Below are 22,262 nucleotides of genomic sequence, written 5' to 3'. Positions count from 1 at the left end.
TCACTCCTCTCACTAGAGAAAAACTGTAAAGATGAAAAATGTAATGGTTGAGCCAGCTATTCAATACTTCCTTATTTACTTGACTATCCTCTTTCAAACTGAGTATTCAAATACTCTTAATCAGAGAGATAGTAATGTGGTTGTGTTCCAACTTGCTGGAAAATTGGTTCCTTCAGCCAGGCTTGGTTACTGTCTAAGATCTGATGTCTAATTCCTGCCCATACAGTTGTGAGAGCTGAGTGTAACCTTAATCAAACTCATGAATTTTTACTTGATTACTATCAACTGTTAAGATGATTAATTAAACATGCATAAAAAATTTACATTCATCACTAAAACATGTCGCACATATCCATCACAATTCAGATCAGTCACATTTAGCTTAGTTTACCAATCTCACACACATTTTCCAATCTTTCTTACCAAGCAGAATCTGAATATAATAAACACAAACTTATTATCTGATTTAATAGACATTTCTGCATATAATGTTGCATATTGATTTTCTTAATTGTATTGCATTACCTCCAGACATCAACACAAATTGGTAAATTCATTTCTATATTGATCAGATAATTATAAATTCAGACTCTTATCTACTTTTGTTATGCTTTGTGTATCGCAACAGTCTGTATAGCTGGCCGAGCAAATCTACAAGCTTGTGATGTCATGTGCTGACATCTATAATATTATTGTTTTCCAAAACATTATTTTTATTTCATTTTTCGACTTACAATCAATACAGGCGCCCAAACAATAATACATTTATATTGTGTGTTCAATTCTCTCCACTTGAGCTAATTACATCTATAAATGACTCAATCTAAAAACAGTAACAATTCCTTAACCAGTTACTAATGCTCTCTTTGGTATTATGTACAGGCCTATAAAAATTTATACATGCAGACAGAAATGACATCTGTCATTCGTAGTACACAATTAGTGTATAAAGAAATAAACTCTAGTCCAGTATATATAATGTTCAGTGAAGGTATTCGAATAGCGTTTTTGTGCGGTTATATTATTTTACAATTATGCATTTTTTTTGCAAATTTTTTGTGATATTATTTTTTGTTTTATTTTTGTTCGTGTGTTAGTCCGGTTTGTTATGGTAGAATTTAAATTCATAGTTAAGAAAAAACTTAGGAGTCAAGTACACAATACTAACAATAATGTTTATGATTTTATGAAAAAAGAAGCTCTAAAGGTAGGTAAATTAACTGACGACAAATATAACTGGCATTCAAAAATGTAAAGAAAGAACTGCTGCTGCTTGTGGGATATCAAGAACACCGTTCTAAGACACAATTTTTTAATCAGTCCTAATCATGTTCTTTCAGCACGCTGAAAAAGCTTTTGTTTATTATTAAAAATTTGTAATTTTGTACAAATAAAGGTTATAAAAGAATTAATTATGTATTGTTTATAATTAGTAAATGTAAACATGATAGTTATTATTGCATACAATATGATAAGTAATACTTCGATTTGATATGCGGAGTTGATGTTTTCAGGCTTGAGTAGCAATACACAGTCTGCTCATGACATCACAAGCTCATACATTGGCTGGGCCAAGTATAATGGCATGTTATCTGGGGTTACTAAACTCTCTTCGACAGTAGTTTTCAGTAATTTTGTTGTAGTTTTTATAATAAAAAAAATAAATTCACATATTTTATAAGATGACATGAAATTAGTTATGTTACTGAAACTCGTTGGTTTCATTTGTATATTACTTTAAACCAAAATAAATAATTTAAGAAGAAAATTTGAAAATAGCATTAGGATGAGGATTATAAAACAAGAAAAGAAATATACATAAGTACATGTTTAGAGAATACTTTTATTCCATGATAAATTCTGTAAATTTATAAATAAAAAAAATCCTTACACACATGTATGCATATTACAGTTTTCAAAGTAACTATAAAACAAGATGTCCTGACTGATCACAATCAACGCCTGGCAAGAACTAATGAAGATAATTGATAATAATTTGTATACAGAGATAATAATTATTGTATACAATAATAAGCGTTTCAGAGTTTAAAGGGTTAAAATTGGGTAACATTACATTTTTTTTTTTTTTTTTTTTTTTTTAAGGATTGTGACAATATACAGTGAAGAGGCTCAACCAACATTGTCACTGTTATTGTATGTGTATAAAAAAGAGAATAAAAACAAAGAGAGAAATGAAGCACAGTAACCTCTTATTGATTTGGGTAATACTAAATACCAGGCAGAATACATTTTTATCATATGAAGAACAGCTACAACTATTTTTAAGGTAGAGGCCAACTATTTTGAAATCCACATATTTTTTGGATCACTCAAAGTTTCAAGTCCTGTACTGACCAAAATGTTGCTCTGAAAAAATTGCATAGTTTTTATAAAATGAACAGGCTTTAATTTATATTTATTCATTATATTATTTTCACAAGCATGAGTTTAATAAATGTAGGGGGCACATTCTCCTGGCTATACGTAAAGGGTGAACATGAAGAAAGCTTTCAAAGGATTTTTTTTATGACCAATTGTTGTTTAAAAAAATAAATCACTTAATAATATAACATAAAACTAAGAAATTAGATAACAAATGATTACATAATATATTAAAAATCAAACAAAATTGATAAAATTAATAACAATAAAATGACATGACATAAATAAAATAGAGCCTAAATATAATAAACACTGAACATCAGTAAATAACTTAAGTAAAATATAAACATAGAAAAAATAATAATAATACTTAAATTATAGTTCTTTTATTTGTGGTTACAAACATTTATTATTATTTAGTCTAATGTTAATGTGAGAACTTCACCATTATTAGTATTTTTACTACTTTTAACACCTTTGGTAAACACTTTCGTATGACCCATATTTAGAACTCTTTTAGCACTTGATTTATTGACAAATTCAGCCTTATTTCCATCAAAAATTACTCTTGCTGTTTGTGGACACTTATTATCTTCATCACTATTTGAGTTCAATAGATGTGTCAAAGTTAATTTAAAATGTTTATTATTGGGAGTACTTGTAGATAATGGAATCATTTTCTGGAAAAAGCAAAAGGAAAAAGATTTTTTACTAAAATTACTTTCTTCAGTTCACTATTAAATAAACAGTTATATTATTACAAAGACACTTATAAATCATTTTTTCACTTTTCCATCCAATTTTAACTTACCATTCTGCATATCTTCAGAAGAGATTCTAATAAGCAAGATAAATTTACTTAAATAAATATCATTCTACATGATAATCATGTGAAAAATTTTATAATGCACTTATAACAATCTGACAATGACTAATGTAAAATTATGGAATGAATAATTGACGTTTGGTTGAAACAGGTTAACTGAATTATAAAAAAAAATTGTTCATTATACATTACGATGTTATTAAATATCTTATAATAAAAACATTTTCAAGGAAAATTTGGCAATCTTTGTGGCAGAGTGGTAGCATCTATATTTTATATTTGGAGGTCCTGGATTTGAATCCTAGTCAGACATGGCATTTCTCATAAGCTATAAAATTTCCATATTCTAATGTGCGAGCTTTAATAAAGCTTCTGCAATGAATTAATGAATATAATTTAGAGAAAACTGATATAAACAATCTATTAAAAACAACTGAATTCTATTTAAAACGAAAATGTTACAAGCTAAGGGATTTACAGAAACATCATTATACTGAAATTTTACATTAATTTTTATGAAAATTTGGCTTTTGTTTAGAATTCTATGAAACATTTTGGTCATACACTGGTGTCACATGGTTTGCTTGCCATTGCATCTTGTTTTTTCCTTATTTTCTTGTCTTCAGTCTTCCCTTTTTTTCTTACTGTTTTTTTTTTAATCTGTAATTTTTGTTGAGATTGGTAGATTTTTGGGAAATGGCGTGCTGATAGCTGGTTTATATTTTAAGATGTACCAGGCTGCAGCTCAATTCTGGCTAATGAGCTGAACTGAAAAACTAAAAATAAATGGGGCAAATTGAAAACTTTTATTTAGCCTACTTAAATCAATTTACTATTTTAGAATTTGCATAAATTCCTTCCATAAATTTGCAAGACATTTTACCAATTCATATATTTTTTCTATGGAATGGACAGTAGCTTGAAAAGTTGGATCACCTATTTTAACACCAGTGTCATAATTGTAGTAATCTGGTTAAACATCTATCTGTCAACTAGGATTTTTTTTAATCTTACTACAGAACACGTGTTGTCACTGTATTAGGGTCATTCAATAATTAAACAGACAAACATTTTTAGTGAAGGAAACGCTTAATGCAGGCAACTGAAACTTTTGTAAGTGTTAGTTGGGAACCTTGAAAGAGTTAGCCAGTTGTTCAATTAATAATTATGTAAACATAACCTCTAAAGTTTTAGTTATGATGGCATGTCCACTTGGTGAAAGTACTTTTGAAGAACAGTGTTCTGTGATTCAAAGACGACTTAAAGTTAAACAAATTGTTAAGCAAGTGTTGACACAGCTCATTCCATCATTCAAAACAAACTGAACTACCATAAGACTTGTGCAAGGTGGGTTCCCAGAGAGCTTACCATTCATCTCAAAACCAAGAGGTTCCACATTTGCACTCAACTCAAAAATCGTTTCAATAATGAAGGTGACACATTTTGAACAGGATTTTAACCTGTGATGAGACTTGAATACATCATTGTGGCCCGGAGTCCAAGCGTCAAAGCATGCAGTAGAAACACCCTGAATCGCCGATCTGTAAGAAATTCAAAACGCAACGATTGGCTAGTAAGGTCATGTTAACAATCTTTTGGAGTGCCCATGGTGTGATTTTTTGATTATTTGGGGTAACAACACACTATTAACGGTCTACACTACTCAGCCATGATTGATAAAGTCAAGCCTACGTTGAAGAAGAAATGTCCAGGATGGCAGAAGAAAGGCATACTTCTTCAAGACAACGCTCTACCTCATACGGCACAAATGAAGCTGGAAACTATTGGCAAATAGGGCTGGGAGCTCCTACCTCCTACCTCCAGCAGTGGCCTTTCCCCTTTGATTTTTTTCTGTTTAATCCGATGAAAGAAGCTTTAAATGGCATCAAGTTCAATGACAACAAGAGGTAAAGAAAAAAGTACAAAACTGGCATCGAGATCAATATAAAAAATTTTTTGCTGGGATAAGAAGACTCATAAAAAGATAAGACAAGTGCAAATAAATCAGGGGGATAATGTGGAAAATAGACAAAAAAAAAAATTGCATTTATTTAATAAACCATTTTTGCTATACAACTATTTGTCTGTTTAATTATTGAATGACCTTCATATATTTTGTTGAAATGAGCGTTTGAAAGTAACTAAATCTACTGTCAGAACAGATTTACTTTTATTACAGTTCCAAAACATCTAAAGTTTTAATTCAACATAAACAGCAGTATTGTATTACTGATCAATGTGTACCACCATAATACTGCCAGGTAACTGCAAAACCTTAATAAGAGACTCCTGAAAAAATTATCAATATGACATGAGCCTGAATATATTTCAGCACTGCACATATAATCTCTCTTAACCCTTTACCCTCCAATTACAAAATCAGTAGTGCCATCGGGTTTCCAATTATTTGATCACTTAAGTTTCCTGTCGGCTATTAATTAAATTTATGGTTGGTTACCTTATGTATATGGTAAAATTGCTTATATCTAAAAACTTAATATTGTTTTTACAAGAACCTTCATTCAATCAAAACATAGGGCTTACATGTAAATTACCATAATTTTTTTCAGTGCAATATTTCTTGAAACAATTTTCTGGGTGTAAACCCCGGTGTTTTTGGGACACATTTCACATCAAATACAGTCTCTCTTCTACCACCTTTAACCTGAACAACTGGAGCACACAGCACAATCCTTGCGTTTCTAATCAGGCATTTTATTTATAATATGAAGCTTCCTATTCAACCGTTCATCATCTTTTGATGAAGGTTGATCTTGCTTATGGTTTGTGTTCCTGACATTGCTAACCAGACCAGTAATCAACATTCTTCTGATATTTTTTATGTGTTACTAGTTGTTGCCCTTGACTGGTGGAATGCTCATAATACAAAATAAAACTGTTGACAACCACCACCAAGTTTCTGCCACCATTTTAAACTTTTTGTAGCAAAACAATAACTCAAAATATAGTGGTCGGTCAACTCCACCCATATGCGATACGTTAGTCAAAATTACTTTTGGCTTTTCAATATCTTATAGTTTTTTCATTAGTTTATCATCCTTATTGTACGCAACAGATTCATGACAGCAAGTTTCCCCTTCAGATTCATTTTATTTGCTTTTTTAGGCATTCCTTATCTGTGTGGTTGAACAGTCCCAGTTTAAATTGATTCTATGCTAATAATTCCTGGGCTACATTTACTGAAGTATAAAATCTTCTGTGAATAAATGGTAGCCAGATTTTTGAGTAACATTAGTCACCTTTGTGACAAACTGGACAACAATCCGTTCAGTGAATGAAAGTTCAGGCCTAATTAACAAATTTGTGTTTTACAAAGCCATAGTATGGAATAACTGAACAAGTATAACCATTTTTAGACAAAGTCCCCACTTAATTGGTTTATTTTTACTATAAATTAAAAAAAAAAACATGTCCTTTGAAACTTACAATAAACTCATAGGATAAACATTGACTTGGTGAATAATAATCTATAACATTTTTTTACTTTACTTAACCTTTATCTAACTGGTTTACTTAATCCTAAATTTTCTGCTTATTCAAGGGATTTTATTTTAGAGTTTTTTTTAATATTTAATTATATTTTTTTTTTCATATGAAAAAATGACATATGAAAAGCTCAAAAAATTTGGAAAAATCTTATGAAAAAATTCAGATGAGTCAAGCCATGAGATGAAGAAAATTCTTGCAACTCTTTTTTCCTTTTTAAAAGCATATTCAATAAAACACCATGCATAGCAATAATTTCTTTACTGGTGGTAATATTAGTGAGTTTAGACCAAACTGAATGCTGTCTGAGTATTGAATTTTTTTCACAAGTTATGTGAACAAATAATTCTGATGGAAAAAATAACATAAAAATTCAACTGGTAATGTTGGTGTTTTATTCCCAAAAGGAGGTCTGTAACTCATATTTTCATTATTAAATGTAAATTTGTAAAATTAAAGTTATTTGATAAGATTTCACAACTGAGAAGCAGCACAAACGTTAGGCGTAGTCCTCCTACATTGAAGTTCATTTATTTCATCACTACCTTCCAGTTTCACTATAATTGTCCAAAATAGCTTCTTCTGGATTACTTTCTTCAAAATTATAATCTGGATCTTCATCGCTATTACCATTAAACTCATTTTCAATATCAGAATCGGTTAAAAACGCTATTAGAATGACTGGTAAATGCTATGCTGACTCATAAAATACATTATTTCACATCAAGAATGTTAAGCATAAAATAATCTACTTTCAATTTTTTCTTTCTACTTTCAATTTTCACTAAACGTATATAAAATAATAGTAAAAGGTTATAAAGCTTGAATGATAGCCCTTCATTGAATAGATTTATGAGGCCTAATTTTATTCTGGTAGCATAAAGTGACAATTTTCACTTTCATATTGATATACTTATGATTTTTTTTTAAATATACAAAGATCAAAAAATTGTGAAAAACTGTCAAACTATGTTGATGTTTTATCTAGTTTATCTTATTATCTTTTTCAAATAATGTCAAGTCTGTACATCAGATCATACACATCACACCATAATAATGAAGTAATTTGCAGGTCAAGCCTGGTCATTAGTTTAGTAAGTAATTTAGAATTATCTGTAAATCTTTAATTTTCTGATTCATTATTCATGTCAGAAATTATAGAAAAGATAAGAAAATTAATCAGTAAAGTTTTAATTGAAATTTAAACTTCTGAAAAATTATTTTATTCCAACCTGTCACGTAATTATTCAAAATCTTAAGCAATTCCAAAAACTATAATCCACAATCACTGGCTTTTTTGTTTTAATGAGAAAAAAATTAAAAAATATGAAATTCACTAGCAATAAAACAGATTCATTACATATATATATAATTTAGGATACAAGTTTTAGAAATATTAAACAAAATGAGGAAACATAACTGAACACTACTGCCACCATACACACTGTAAATAACCTGGCAGCTTGCTTGAAACTATACAGGTTCATAACAATATGCAGTCTGAAGTGTTTAAAAAAACAAATTAAAAACTATATACATTTTATTAAAGAAGCATATGTATCACATAAATTCATTCCACTTAAGAGAGTAATGTTACAGCAATGCACTGCTGGTTATATCTGTAAAATACGTTATCATTGGTAATTAATTATGTTCATAGACTTCATCAAATTAAGTAACACAAAAAAATTTCTCTGTGCGCTTGATTTACAAAATTAATATTTATACATTTTAGTAAACCTTACATTCATGTGTTTGAACCAACTTAATAGCTTACATCGTTATTGAGTAAAATTTATTAAAAAAATTTAATTTTGGTAGCCATTTTGAGGTGAACCTGACAGCCAATCATGTATTTTTGTAATCCTCTAACAATACTTAATCTGAATCCAAAATCAAAATCTGAGACAAAAAGTGTAATGTACTTTTTTTTACAGATTCACAATTTCAGTGAAAACCACCAAACAAAAAAAAAACATTATAGGAGATTGATAACTCATATACAATAAGTAATTAATTTAAAAATTGGAAAATTAAAATAATATATGTTTTTAAATTATCACTAGTTTTATTTAAACTTGACAGCTGATTTAATACACAGTACCTTCAGCTGTTATGTTTAAATAAAACTAGTGAAAATAAAAATAAAAAATATTGTTTTTCATATTAGAATATTTGAATATGTATTTTCACCAAATAAAGGCGGCATCACCCATCTATTAGTAATTGATTTGTATTATTAATTAATTAATTGAAATTGTATTAATATTATTAACTGAAAATAAAAAAGTATTTTTTATTTTCAATTGTGCCTGGTAATAGGCAATTTTAGAGTCCAGGATAAAATTGTAAAACTGTTAAGTACAACTATTACAATCTGGATTAGCTGCCCACTAACACAGATATTTGGAATATATTCTTGAAATGTCACTATTTGCTCATGGATTGGAAATTCAACATTCTAAGTACTTTGTTACCCCTAAATGTAATTTAAAATAGACAAGCCAAACATTACACACTTAAACAGAAATATTTGCACTTTCGTTTATGAAAAAAATTTCACATTTTACACATTCTCCAAGTTAGCATGTTAAAAAGTTCCATCCAGTTTAGAATACTAAATGTTTGGTATTAACATTTGATAATTTAAAGATGACAGCCATTTTAAAAATTTACAAATTAAAACTTGAACTGGTTTAATGCTTTTTTCAATGGCTTTCTATTCTGTGTTAATCTTTTAATGTCATCATACAAATTTACTACATTTAATATCCTAAGATATGTTGTATATATATCCTAGTCTTCATCTTCTTTCATGACAAATTTAACTAAATTTATATGTCCTAATACATGGCCTGCCAATCTTGCTCATTTAAAAAATTTTGCCATGAATTTTCTTCCTCCATTCCTATACATTTTAAAACCTCTTCATATTGTAGTTTATTAACCTGCCTATTTTCAACATCCTTTACTATCATATCTATTTTTTCTGTTTTTCCTACCATATGAGTTTCATTAACATAAAGTCTCCCTCTATGAATCATGAGACCTTGCCGATGATGAAGGGGCTTAAGTGCCCAGTGATACAAAGTCCCTGGACCAAAGGTGCAACCATATCGGAGAGTTATCTGTTCAGAGCCAGACTAAGGAATGATTCTTGAAAGAGGGCAACAGCTCTTTTAGTAGTTATTAAGGGCATAGATCAGGAGGACTTAAACAGCCATATCAACATCACTCAACCTTCTGAATACTGCACAGCTGAAAACAATGGAATACTACAATTGTTTTTTTTACCAAGAAAATGTAGCTCTCTGCATTTTCAAGTAACAAACATGACGGCGCATTCCTTGATAAAATATTTCGGAGGTAAAGTAGTCCCCCATTTGGATCTCCAGCTGGGAACTACTACGAAAAGGGTCACTAGACAATTAAAAAATAACATTCTATGAGTCAGATAATATGGAATGTTAGAAGTTTAAACAAAGGTTGGTAGGTTAGAAAATTTAAAGCGGTAAATAGATAGGATAAATTTAGATGTAGTAGGAATTAGCAAGGTTCAGTGGTTAGATGAAAATGACTTTTGGTCAGGTGATTTTAGAATAATTAACTCGGCATCACATAATGGGCAGGCAGGAGTAGGTTTTGTAATAAACAAGAAGATAGCGAAGAGAGCAGTGTTTCAAAAAGCTTAGTGATAGAATCATTGTAATAAGGATAAAATCAAAACATAAATCGACAATGACTGTTAATGTCTATATGCCTACAAGTGCCTATGATGAGGTAGAGTGTGTATACAAGGAAATTGAAGAAGCATTTAAAACAAACATAAAAGGGGATGAAAATTTAATAATAGTTGGAGATTGCAATGCAAGCATCAGAAAAGGCAAGGAAGGAAATATTGTGGGTGAATACGGGCTGGGCAAAAGGAATGAAAGAGGGGAGGGACTGACTTATTGAGTTTTGCGCGAAGTATAATTTAGTAATTCTCAACATCCAGTTTAAAAATAATAATAGAACAAAATACACATGAAAAAAGCCTGATGATACTGCAAGGTATCAGATAGATTATATCATAGTTAAACAAAGATTTAGAAATCACTCATCAATTGCAAAGCATATCCTGGAGCAGATATTGATAGCAACCATAATTTAGCGATAATAAAATGTAGATTGGGGTTTAAAAAACCTGAAGAAAAGGTGTCAGATGAATCGGTGGAATTTAGAGAAGCTTGAGGAAGAGGACGTAAAGAAGAATTTTGAGGACATCACAAGAGGTCTGAGTAAAATTGATAGGTAGAAAATATAGAAGAACGGGAAAATGTAAAATAGGAAATTCTTAAATCAGCAGAAGCGAACTTAGGTGAAACAAAGAGAAATGTAAAAGAAGAAAAGATTAGAAGCTTTTAAATGAGGTGCTACAAAAGAATGTTAAAAATGAGGTGGGTGGATAAAATGACAAATGAAGAGGTGTTGGGGCAAATTGATGAAGAAATAAGCATTTGGAAAAATATTGTTAAAAGAAGAGACAGACGTTTTATAGGCCACATATTAAGGCATCCTGGAATAGTTTGATATTGGAGGGACAGGTAAATGGGAAAAATTGTGCTGGCTGGCAACGTGTGGAATATGTAAAACAAAGTGTTAGAGATACAGGAGGTATACCGAAATGAAACAACAGACGTGATCGAGAAGCTTGAGAGCTGCATCAAACCAGTCATATGACTGAAGACAAAAAAATCATAAAGTATTATACTTCACACAGATATCTAAGAATACATTTCTAGTTCTTAGATGCATATTTGATATCGGTAGTGCCAGACTGTGTTTGATAGCTACCTTACTTTATCCATTCATTGGAATGTTACTACTTAAGACAAAAAAAATTCTGCATCTGGTATATTATGATTTCTTATATTAGCGTTTAATTCTTTTCCTATTTTAGATCACATTTCATTACCACTGTTTGAATTTCCAAACAATAAATCAATGCCATTAGTATTTCTTCTATTTATCTTTTATTTCTGCCAATGAACAATATCGCCAGTGAATCTTAACGTCTTTATTTACTCTCTTTGAATAGATACTCTACTCTCAAAATTATTATTGATTCTTGTATTGCTTTTTTTCAATACAAGTTAAAAAACAATAGTACATTCTTACCAAAGTCCTTTCTGAAATCAGCATAGTTTTTATCTGCCTTGCAATTCTTGTACAACATGTATTTAAACTTCTTTCCCCAAACTTCATTCCAATTTTCTTTCAAATTTATTCCATTCTATGTTATTAATAAATGTCTTCAAAAGATCTAAAATGTAGATGGGTTTATTCCTCCTAAGATCAATAAGTAAGCCTAATACCTTTAGGCTTAATTTCCTTATTTTTTCTAAACACATCTACCTTTCCAGTAATTATATTTTTCTCTAAAACATTATACATTTTTGTTAATTTGCAGATTCTATTAATTTCATTTCTTAAATATCTATTCAATTTCTCTCCATCAACATCTTCTAAATTTTTATATTTTCTGAATCATTCTAACCTTTTGTTACAGATTGTCATTTTTAACCAAATTAGTTTTTTGGTAATTTTCAGACCTTTAAATTTATGATTTGTTCAAATTTTTAAAAAATTAAAAAAAAATGTATATCATCTTTTTTAATCTGTCTGAATCTCCTCCTTGTTCTCATTTTTTCTTTAGGTTCTTTTACATCAACTTAGATTTTATTACAATTAATTGTAACTTTAAGTTTTTTGGTTCAAATCATGGATAAGCTTAGCTTTTTTGGCATACTACAAAAATTCCATACCACATTCCTAAACACATGTGGGTTATCAGAATCAAGGAAAAAATAGTAATAATATAGTATCCGTAATAGCTTCAGTTACAGATATTAGTAAAAGAAAATATTTTATGTACATTTGTTATGGATCATAACTGTAATGGTTGTATGAGATTTACATGAGTCGCAAGTCATTTCTGGAAACAAGTTAACCGTCTCAAGAATAAAAGTCATCCCAAGCCAAACCTACTTTAGGAGTGAGGAGAAAGTGGTTTCTAATTGACATTCTCACAGAATACTGCAGCCTATCATCATGTCAATGTAACCAACATTAGCCCCATAAATGACACCTTTATTCTGTTCACTAATAGATGTACAATGAATATCATTTATCTCCATGCACAGATCTCTCAACTAGTGCCTCTTCCATGTCACATATTTTATATACATCAGGTATGAGAAAAAATAGGGCAGTCTAAGAAACAAAATCCCAAGCAGTGAATATATTATTCAATTATAAATTAAAACCTTTTTTCTCTAAAAAAATATTTAATACTGTTTATTAAATATTAATAACACAGATCTGGGAAAATGAACAATAAAAAGTATATATATATTTTTTTCACAGCTGTAATGTAACTGGTTCATGCAGTGCATTCAAATTTTAGCACAAGGAAAAAGTAATAAGTTTTCTCTGATTACTTTGATTTTCTTTCAGATAATTGTATTCTTAACAGAGAAAGGAAAAAGTCAATGCAAATGAAAAGTTCTGTAATTTAGAGGGGTAATAAAAAAATAATAATTTCAGAGGTTACACAATTTAAATTGAGCATTAAAATATAGAAATACTATCAGTTAAAACTCACAAATTTAATAATATGAATGTAAATCAAACTATTATTACCGATCTGCCAATAGTATGTTGAGTAGTTGGAAAATTGTTATCTAAATTGGATACAGATGACGCCTGGATATCTATCGATTTGATATCTGGTGGAAATTTATATTTACATCTTAAACATTGGTCGAGTGAAGGTGACAAAAATCCAAAATGTTCACAAACAGCTATTTTGCCTTCATGATACACAGGAAATTCCTGAAAAATACCTTCTAATTAAATAATTAACAAATATCTTGATGACAAAAATAAAATGTGTTTTAGTCCACAGAGATGAGCATCTATTGGTTTTATGGAAACTGCTATATAACAGAAATAAATAGGGCACAAATATTATAAATGTATGCACTTAAAAATTTGTGTAATTTCTTCTGCAGCTAGAGGAAAATCACTATTTTATTACTGAGAGTAAGATGAATACAAATAGGACCAAAGGGCAGTGTCATTAAAATCAGTTACACTACAATAGTCATCTAAAATAATCAAGCTATATAATTTTAGAAAAATATTTTTTTCAGATAATCGCTTAGGCTCTATAAGGGTAAATTATAAAAAAAAAAATATAATAATTGTGTAAATTTTTAAATATGTAAAGGGTAAATGCATACAAGTTAATTTTTCACATCAGCAGTGTTTAGATTAAAAGCAAGAGAAAAATTTGTTAACACAAATTGCTCTGTTATTAAACTACACTGTTCATATCAACCAACAAGGGAGGTGAGTAACGGCCATGGTAGTGAACGGATGTATTGTTTGTTGGGTCTCTTATCTACTGTATTTAATTTGTAGTGTTTACTAGCTAAGCTTCGATTTACATGCGCATAAGGAAATTTATTCAAATAATTTTTCTTACTTTTTTGTTTTAATTTATTTATTTATTCATTTTTTTGAATTTTAAATGGATAAATTTGTGATTTCACAAAGTACACGAGGTGATAAAAGAGGATGTTCACAAAGTTCGCCGGAGAATGGTTTGTAGTCCTTAAAACATAATCCTGGAATGGAAGTCAAAGCACAGAAATACTGGAAGCCATGGAGAATGTGAGCATAAAATATTTAATGAGAAATTAGGGACTTTGATCACTAAGGACGACTTTGCAAACCTATCGATTGACACTCATAGCGTAATTGATCAGCACAATGCGCTGAAAATAGAAGTTCGGTGCTTTAGAGAAGAAAGTATGTTTACTAAAGCTAGGTTGGACAATCCTGAAAGTCATGTTCAAAGAAATAATTTAATTTTCAAAGATTTGAAGTATAATAATAAAAGGGACTGCAATGAGTGGTGAAAGAATTTTGTATGGTAGTATTGAAGTGTAATAGACAGATAGCAATGAATCCACTAAGAAAAAGGAAGGAAATACACCAACTATTGTCCATGTTTCTGCGAATAGTGATATTACTTGTATATTGGGGAATATGTGGAAATTGAAGGGAACCGGTTTCACTATGCATAAAGATTTTTGTGCCAAAACAAGAGTAAAAGGGAGAAAGCTGCAGGCACTTTGAAAACAGATCACTGATGCAATGGGAAAAACAAAAAAATGCCACTCATTCTGGATTGTCTGCTGGTAGAAGGAAGTGGTTTTGTTGGTCATCTGTTATGGAAAAGAAGATGGAGCTGTAAAATTGTGCGAAATATTCAGTAATGACTTCACAGAAATTGTTAAGGACGTAAAAGGGAATAAGAATATTATATAGTGTAAGGCTGTCTACCAAGAGAACAATAATGGATGTGTAAGCGTGTTGTCATATAATATAACAAACCTCAGAGTAAGATTTTTGATTTTTTATTAAAAAAAGTATGACTTTTTTGTATGTGTGAGATTCATGTTGAAAGAGAGGAATGTGTGATTTTTGATAAATTTTTTCCTGAGTACCTGCTACCAAAATTTCTAGTTACAGCAGAGCCTGTAGCGGATTAATGATAGTTTTAAAATTGGTTCTAGGGCTGGGTGTTCTTGTGAATTTCAGTATGTAGGGGGAAACCAGTGCTGCAGTGAAAAATATGATAATTATAAAATGTTTTATGTGGTTCAGTGTTTACTTTAATGGCAGTAGTACATGGGAAAGAGGTTTTCTACAACTCTGGGTTACTGTGTTGGAGGTGTGCGAGGTATTTAATTGACAGGTTTTAAATGGTAGAACAACTGAAGGAAGGAAGAAGACATATACTGGGGAGTATGGGAAGTTCTGCGATCTATCTTTGTTGTATATTGATGGAATTGTTAAACTTAATTAGGGGTTTTAGCATTCTTCCAGTGTTGTTTTTGGATCATCAACAGATTTTTGAAGTTAATTTAGTTTTTGAAGGGATGTGTGGTCAGGAAAAGCTTGGCTCCTTTACCAAAATGTTATACGATACCTTATTAAGTTTCAACCATATTAAGTGCTAGAGAGAAGAGTATGCAAAGTGTTACAGATGTGGTTTATGAGGCTCTGAGAAATAATGATCTAAGTACAGGGAGTTTGTACACAAGCCTGGAAGACAAATGTGGTTTGATTGGGAGTGTTTAAGGTCCAGAAAAAGGTGTTTAGTATGTTTGAATTTGTATAGAAAAGTTAACACAGAGCTGACTAGAAAAACAAAAATGCTATTTAGTTCGTGTAACAAAAAGAAATCAATTTCTTATATTGGATTTAGGGAAAATTTTGTGAATGTCAGAGAATCAAAAATGTCTGGGAACTGGTTAAGTTTTTTAAAAATGGGGTTGTTTTATTTGCACTATGGATATAAAGCCAGACAGATGGCTACAACACTTCTGAACCTGCTATCAACTGATTGTTGTACCATGCTAATACAATACACGCCCCCTTTTGTTACAAATGATACTTTTGATTTGACTATTACATTTTCTGAATTGTACATAGTTTTGCATGAAGCAAAAATTGATAAAGCATCAGAACCTAGCGAGTTTCTATCTATGTTATTAAACTTTTATAATTATGTTTTCGAGTCAGTCAGATACCCACTAGTTTCTTGGTGGCCAAATGTTTCCAATACATATAAAAAAGGAAAATTTCTAATGTACAAAATTATCAAGAAATTTCATTTATTAATTGGATTTCTAAAATATTTGCACGTATACTGAGAAGGTTAAGTAGATGGGTGGATAAAAATAATATAATTATGAATGTCAGGCTAGATTCAGATTGATTATTCCACTACTGATACATTTTTAATCAGTATAGTGTGATAAAGTTAAAGCTGCATAGAGGCGGTAAAATAGTTTATTTTTAGTATGTCGATTTTAAGTCTGCTTTAGATGTAATAGATAAAAGAACCACATTGTTTTATAAGTTGCACAAATTGGGACTGTCCTTCACAAGTTAAATAAGGATACACAGGCATGTGTATGTTTGGTTCACTACTGACATTATGACTGCTATGCGTCAGTTTTGTCAAATTGTTCCATAATTTCACTGCTGTTTTCATAGATCGTAGCCACTAGTACTCCCAATGTGGTTTGTTACACAATTTCTTTCAAGGCATGGCACTTTTCAGGACAGACTACAAAAATTTGGCTTAAAATTAAATTCCAGCCAGCTATGGCATTTTTTGCAAACTACAAAATTAATAACTGTTATTGGGGGTCAGCCTGTTGCTGTTTAAATAAATAATTCCCAGTAAAATAAAGTAGAAATACCTTTCCCATTTTATTCAGGTCTTCTTCCAATTTATTCTTAACATTAATGACGGATACATCCGGTTCTGGTTGTGGAATGGTTTTTAATTTTTTTCTTGGTGTTATAATCCTCACTTCATCTGCAGCTATACAACAAATCAAAATATTTTTTCTTAAAAATTAATTTTTTTTGTGAAGATATACTAACTGAAGGTATACTTAGAATTACTAACTCTACTCAAACTTGAATAATTAATTACACTATGTACACATAACAGTCAGCACATTTATTGTGATATGAATTTCTCCTTAGTTCTATTTCCTTTTTAAAACAAGATTTCTATTAAAATAATTTATAAGAATCAATTTTATAAGATTTTTACGAGATGCAACAGCCAAGAAACAAACAGTGTGATGTAATAAATCCGATAACAATGATAACAATTGATGAATTGGGTTCTAGTTAAGACAACCTAAACTGCAGTCTTAAAACTGACTGTTTTACAAAAAGAAGATAGAACATCTGCAACCTGCAAATTGAAGAATATGAATTAAAGATAAAAAGTCAATGATTAAAGTCACATGTAATTAACCAGTTCACATAAGACAGAACTGAATATAATAGATCTAGTTTCACTACATTATGGTGGCATTTACTGATAATAAATGGTTTTACAGTCAAGGCAATTAAAAATACCAACCATAAAAAAATAAAAATAAGTGGTTATGATTTGTTTATGTCCCACACAACATTAATAATAAATTTAGTTTTTGATTTGATTTATGGTAAATCAAATTAAAAAGTAAATAAGTCAAATTTTAAAAGTATATTAAAATTTATTTGAAGAATGGCTGTACAGAAAAACTATTTTTAAATGTTAAAAATTAAAAACACGACTGCCAAAAAAAAAATGTTAAAAATAGGATGTCCGGCCAGTGCAATCATTAGTGTGTAATGAAGAAGTGCAGAGCCCCTAAATTTTGGACCAATGCCATTAGATCCGTGAAGGCTTTGTCAATATCATTTGGTTAAAATATTTAACTTGGTTAGAATGCCCACGTACAATAAACTTCCTGTTGATTATATCTTTGAAATGACATTATTAATTTCATTCAACATATTGATTTTGCTGCATTATTTGTATACAGTATAATTTTTTAAATTTATTTACATACATACACACACACATATATATATCACCATAAAGCCTAAGACAGTCTGGCTAACGTAAGGATTCCTACATAGGGTCATATATCTAAATCAGTTCAACCATTGAGCTGCTACAGTGAAACAAACATATATACATACACCCTAAATATATTACACTCCTTTTTGGGCAGTTATGTATAAAGATTTTAAATAGCAAGCAAGGAAGAAACCCTCTCAACAAAAGGTATAAGTGAACCTTTCCTAAAAAATTTTAGTCACATACACAGTAGTTAATCAGTATGTGTTCATTTCATAATAATTCTGTTCAGCCCCATCTTTTATTATTACTGTTATTATGATTATTGTTATCTTTTATTGTTAGCTCAATAAAATATATAAATTTCTAATTACACTTTTTTGAGTAATGGCTATGCTGCTGATGATGGTGGAATCATCTTTTACTGAGGAATTCTCTAACAACTTAACGAACATTTCAACTGAAAAACCATTAATGAGAGATCAGACCTTATAATACAGTTAAAAATGTCAGAAAATGACATTGGTTATGCATGAATCAAACTACATTAAAAACAGACATACAGAGACAGGTATCCTTGTTTGTTTGTTTGTACAAGTTTCCAGCCTGGATAAGAAAACAACATTTTTCTGGGTACATATTGATCTATTTTTCAATTTGGTCACCATTAAGATCTGTACACTTAGCCCAACGTTCTACAAGAGTGCTTTTGCCAGTTTGGTACATCAATTTATCCAACTCCTTAAAATAACTAACTACAAAAGCAATAACTTCATTACTGTTCAAAAAGCTCTTCCCTCCAAACCATTTTGTTACGTTAGGAAACAAGTGATAAATCACTGGGAGCTAGACATGATGAACATGAATGGTGTTTCAGCAATTTGAACTGTAATTTTTTTGATTTTACTATTACTGATGTGTGAACTGGGGCATTGTCTTCGAAAACCCAAATTTTTTTTGCCAAATGCGGTTGTTTTTCCTTAATTTTATCACTGAGATGCTGCAATAGGGTAGCATATTATTCACCAATTATTGTTTTACCCTTTTTAAGGTAATCAGTTAAAGTTATTTCTCGTGCATCCCAAACAGTTTCCATAACTTTGTTAAGTATAACATTGTTATTCAATTTTTTTTTTAGTAGGTTGACCTTTTCAACCCATTGTTTTGATTGCTGTTTTGTCTTGAGAGTATAATGATGAATCTAAGTATCACCAACCATCACAAACTGACATAAAAATTCCTCTGGATTGCGCTGAAAGAGCTTGAGACGATCACTTGAAATGTTTTTTCAGCACTTTTTTGAACTTTTTTTGCATGCCTAAATGTTCATGCAAAATATTGTGCATGCATTTTGTTGACATGCTTACAGACTCTGCTAACTTGGTCACTGTCACTCGTCAATCTGCGATTTTATGCACTTTTTCTATCATTTCTGACAGAGTTGTTTCACAAGGGCATCCTCTCTATGGTTTATCGCTAGTGTGTTTGACCCATTTTAAACTCTTTGATTCAAGGTTTAACTGTTGTATTTGTTGTTGGAAAGAGTCTTCCAATGTCATATCAAGCTCTTCTTTAATTTCCTTTGCACTTAAGTCTTTCAGAAAAAAGTATTTAAGTACCTACAAAAATTTCCAGTCTACCCATTTTCCAAAAAAATCCCACTTCTCCACCTTGGTAGACTGTAAATACTGTACTAAAAGGTGCAGCGACTTGAAACTCTTATAGTAAACTAATGAAGAATAATCATGCAACACCATCGAGACATGAAACATACTACGCCATCTATGTGGGAGGGCCAGAAATGGTCACGCCACCTTTATTCTCGACTTTTGAGCTATACTCATTAAAGTATCTGTTTAAAAGATAATAATGAGTTGCACTTGTTTCTTACAAAAATCAATCTTTCACAATTAATGTTATGCAATTTAAAGTATTTCCAACAAGTCTAACATCACATGACTTCTTTCTATTTCTGTTTAGCCTCCGGAATCCATCTGGATTACTTCAGAGGATGAATAAGAATGATATGTATGAGTGTAAATGAAGTGTAATGTTGTACAGTCTTAGGTAGACCATTTCTGAGATGTGTGGTTAACTGAAACCCAACCACCAAAGAACACCGGTATCCATGGCCTAGTATTCAAATCCGTATAAAATTAACTGCCTTTACTAGGATTTAAACCTTAGAACTCTCGACTTCAAAATCAGCTGATTTACGATGATTATTTCACCACTAGACCAACCTGGTGGGTTAACATTACATGAATTGAATGACTTATTGCCAAATTTACAAAAATAAAACTAAGATAACTATTTAAATAAGAAATAGTGAAATACATTTAACATAAAAAATTAATGAATCTACACCGATGTAGATATTTCATAATGAGTATAGATAATATAAAAGGTTTAAATTAAAAATATTAAGAGAAACTAACATAGAGTAATGTGTTATAGGTTTACCTACTTTATATCTAAACACTGTCATGATGATCCAAATGAGTAAATTAATTCTTTCAACTGATTATAAGTTTGATAAAATAAAAAATGCAGTCTATTAAAAATTAAAACAAATCAAATGTATATAATTTTATAACCTTAAAAAATTAAAGCTAACTGTATTGTTACTGAAAAAGAAAACGAAGATAATTAAAATAAATATCCAAATTAATAAGTTTTAACTTTTTTTATGATTTTTCATAACTAAAAGTAAATATAATGATCATAAAGTAATGTAATTAATATTTAATAAAATTTGGAGTTTTAACAAAATCAAATTTGTTAGATTTAAAAATAAAATTCATTACACAGAAAGCATCATCTACAGAATAAACTTTTGTAGAAATTATTTAATAGAAAAAGACTTCATGGCTGAAAATTTACGAAATACTTTGAACAAGCCTCAAAACCCTGAACTATCCATTTTTGTTACTTCCATACTACTCTTACCTATTAAATTTGGCAAGATACTCTAATAAATCAGAAATATCATAGAAACATGTTAGGTAAAGATAAACTTGTTAGATCTCAATAAAAATAAAACTTCAAATTAGGCATACATCTCAAACAGAACACCAAATTAATTCCTTCAGCTGATTATAAGTTTGATAAAATAAAAAATGCAGTCTATTAAAAATTAAAACAAAACAAATGTATATAATTTTATAACCTTAAAAAATTAAAGCTAACTGTATTGTTACTGAAAAAGAAAACGAAGATAATTAAAATAAATATCATATCTAATTGCATATTTTCCGCACCTTTTTTTTAAGGAAAAAATTGTCTTAAAATAGGGGTGCATAAACTATACAAGAAATACGAAAAATGACATATTTGAACTTTATTTAAACCCTACTACTATTCTTAAATTATTACACTAAAATTGCTATATTTAACATACGAATTAAATGCAATCAAATGTTTATGTGGAACCAGTAGCGATGTTTGGTAAGCTGAAATTAAAAATAAAAACAGACATTAATGTTATGTTATACTGTAATTGTGCATTATTATGTTTGGTGTGCTATTACTGGAAGAATGTTCATAACAATAATTCAAAAATTGAGTGTGATTTCTTACCTTACAAATCACCTAGAATATCACTAGTATCAGCCCTGTCCTCAAGCTCCATTGTTAGATCATCACCATCATCTGAGAGTCAGTTGACAAAGCAATGTAGGTGTCATCCTCAGTACGATTAAGTACATTCAATATTCCTATTTTCTTGAAACCTTTTTCAATTATGTTAGATGAAATTAACCTCTAGGCACTCACAATCCACTCACACATCACATTTGACATGGCCGTTTAACTTTCCTACCTGGCATATAATTGTCTTAGTTTCCAGACATCAATCTTCCTAATACAGCCAGGCATGTGTCCTTTGAAAAATTTGTTAACTGACACATCCAGAGGCTGAAACAGCCTCTGGATTAACATCGACCATCTCCATTTTTTCTTTTTTAAGGAGGGACTTTACTGTCTGAATGGGATAGCCGCAGAAACAGTCTTCCGAGAAAAGACTTCAGGCGAGGTAGTCCACATGGACATTGTTTC

At 30.1% G+C, this 22,262-nt stretch overlaps 1 protein-coding gene across 7 annotated transcripts in view; it reads right to left on the bottom strand.

Annotated features, from left to right (window-relative positions):
• Positions 1-1,823: 1,823 nt before the first annotated feature.
• LOC142327257 (uncharacterized) overlaps positions 1,824-22,262 on the bottom strand; it is a 79,464-nt gene continuing 59,025 nt past the window's right edge. For 4 of the 7 annotated variants that reach the window (XM_075370099.1, XM_075370101.1, XM_075370102.1 and 1 more), the window contains 3 exons: positions 17,041-17,165; positions 13,400-13,591; positions 1,824-3,062 (listed from right to left, as the gene is read on the bottom strand). In XM_075370099.1, the coding sequence (XP_075226214.1) occupies positions 2,799-3,062; positions 13,400-13,591; positions 17,041-17,165 (581 nt within the window). In that variant the 3' untranslated portion in view covers positions 1,824-2,798. Of the gene's footprint in view, positions 3,063-13,399; positions 13,592-17,040; positions 17,166-22,262 lie in introns of those variants that run through there. The other 3 variants (XM_075370103.1, XM_075370104.1, XM_075370105.1) reach the window with 3 other exon arrangements.

This window comes from Lycorma delicatula, chromosome 7 (genome assembly GCF_047948215.1).
Source record: "Lycorma delicatula isolate Av1 chromosome 7, ASM4794821v1, whole genome shotgun sequence".
Classification (NCBI taxonomy): domain Eukaryota; kingdom Metazoa; phylum Arthropoda; class Insecta; order Hemiptera; family Fulgoridae; genus Lycorma; species Lycorma delicatula.
The sequence above is the reverse complement of the archived record's forward strand: the minus strand, read 5'-3'. Positions and strand labels throughout refer to the sequence as shown.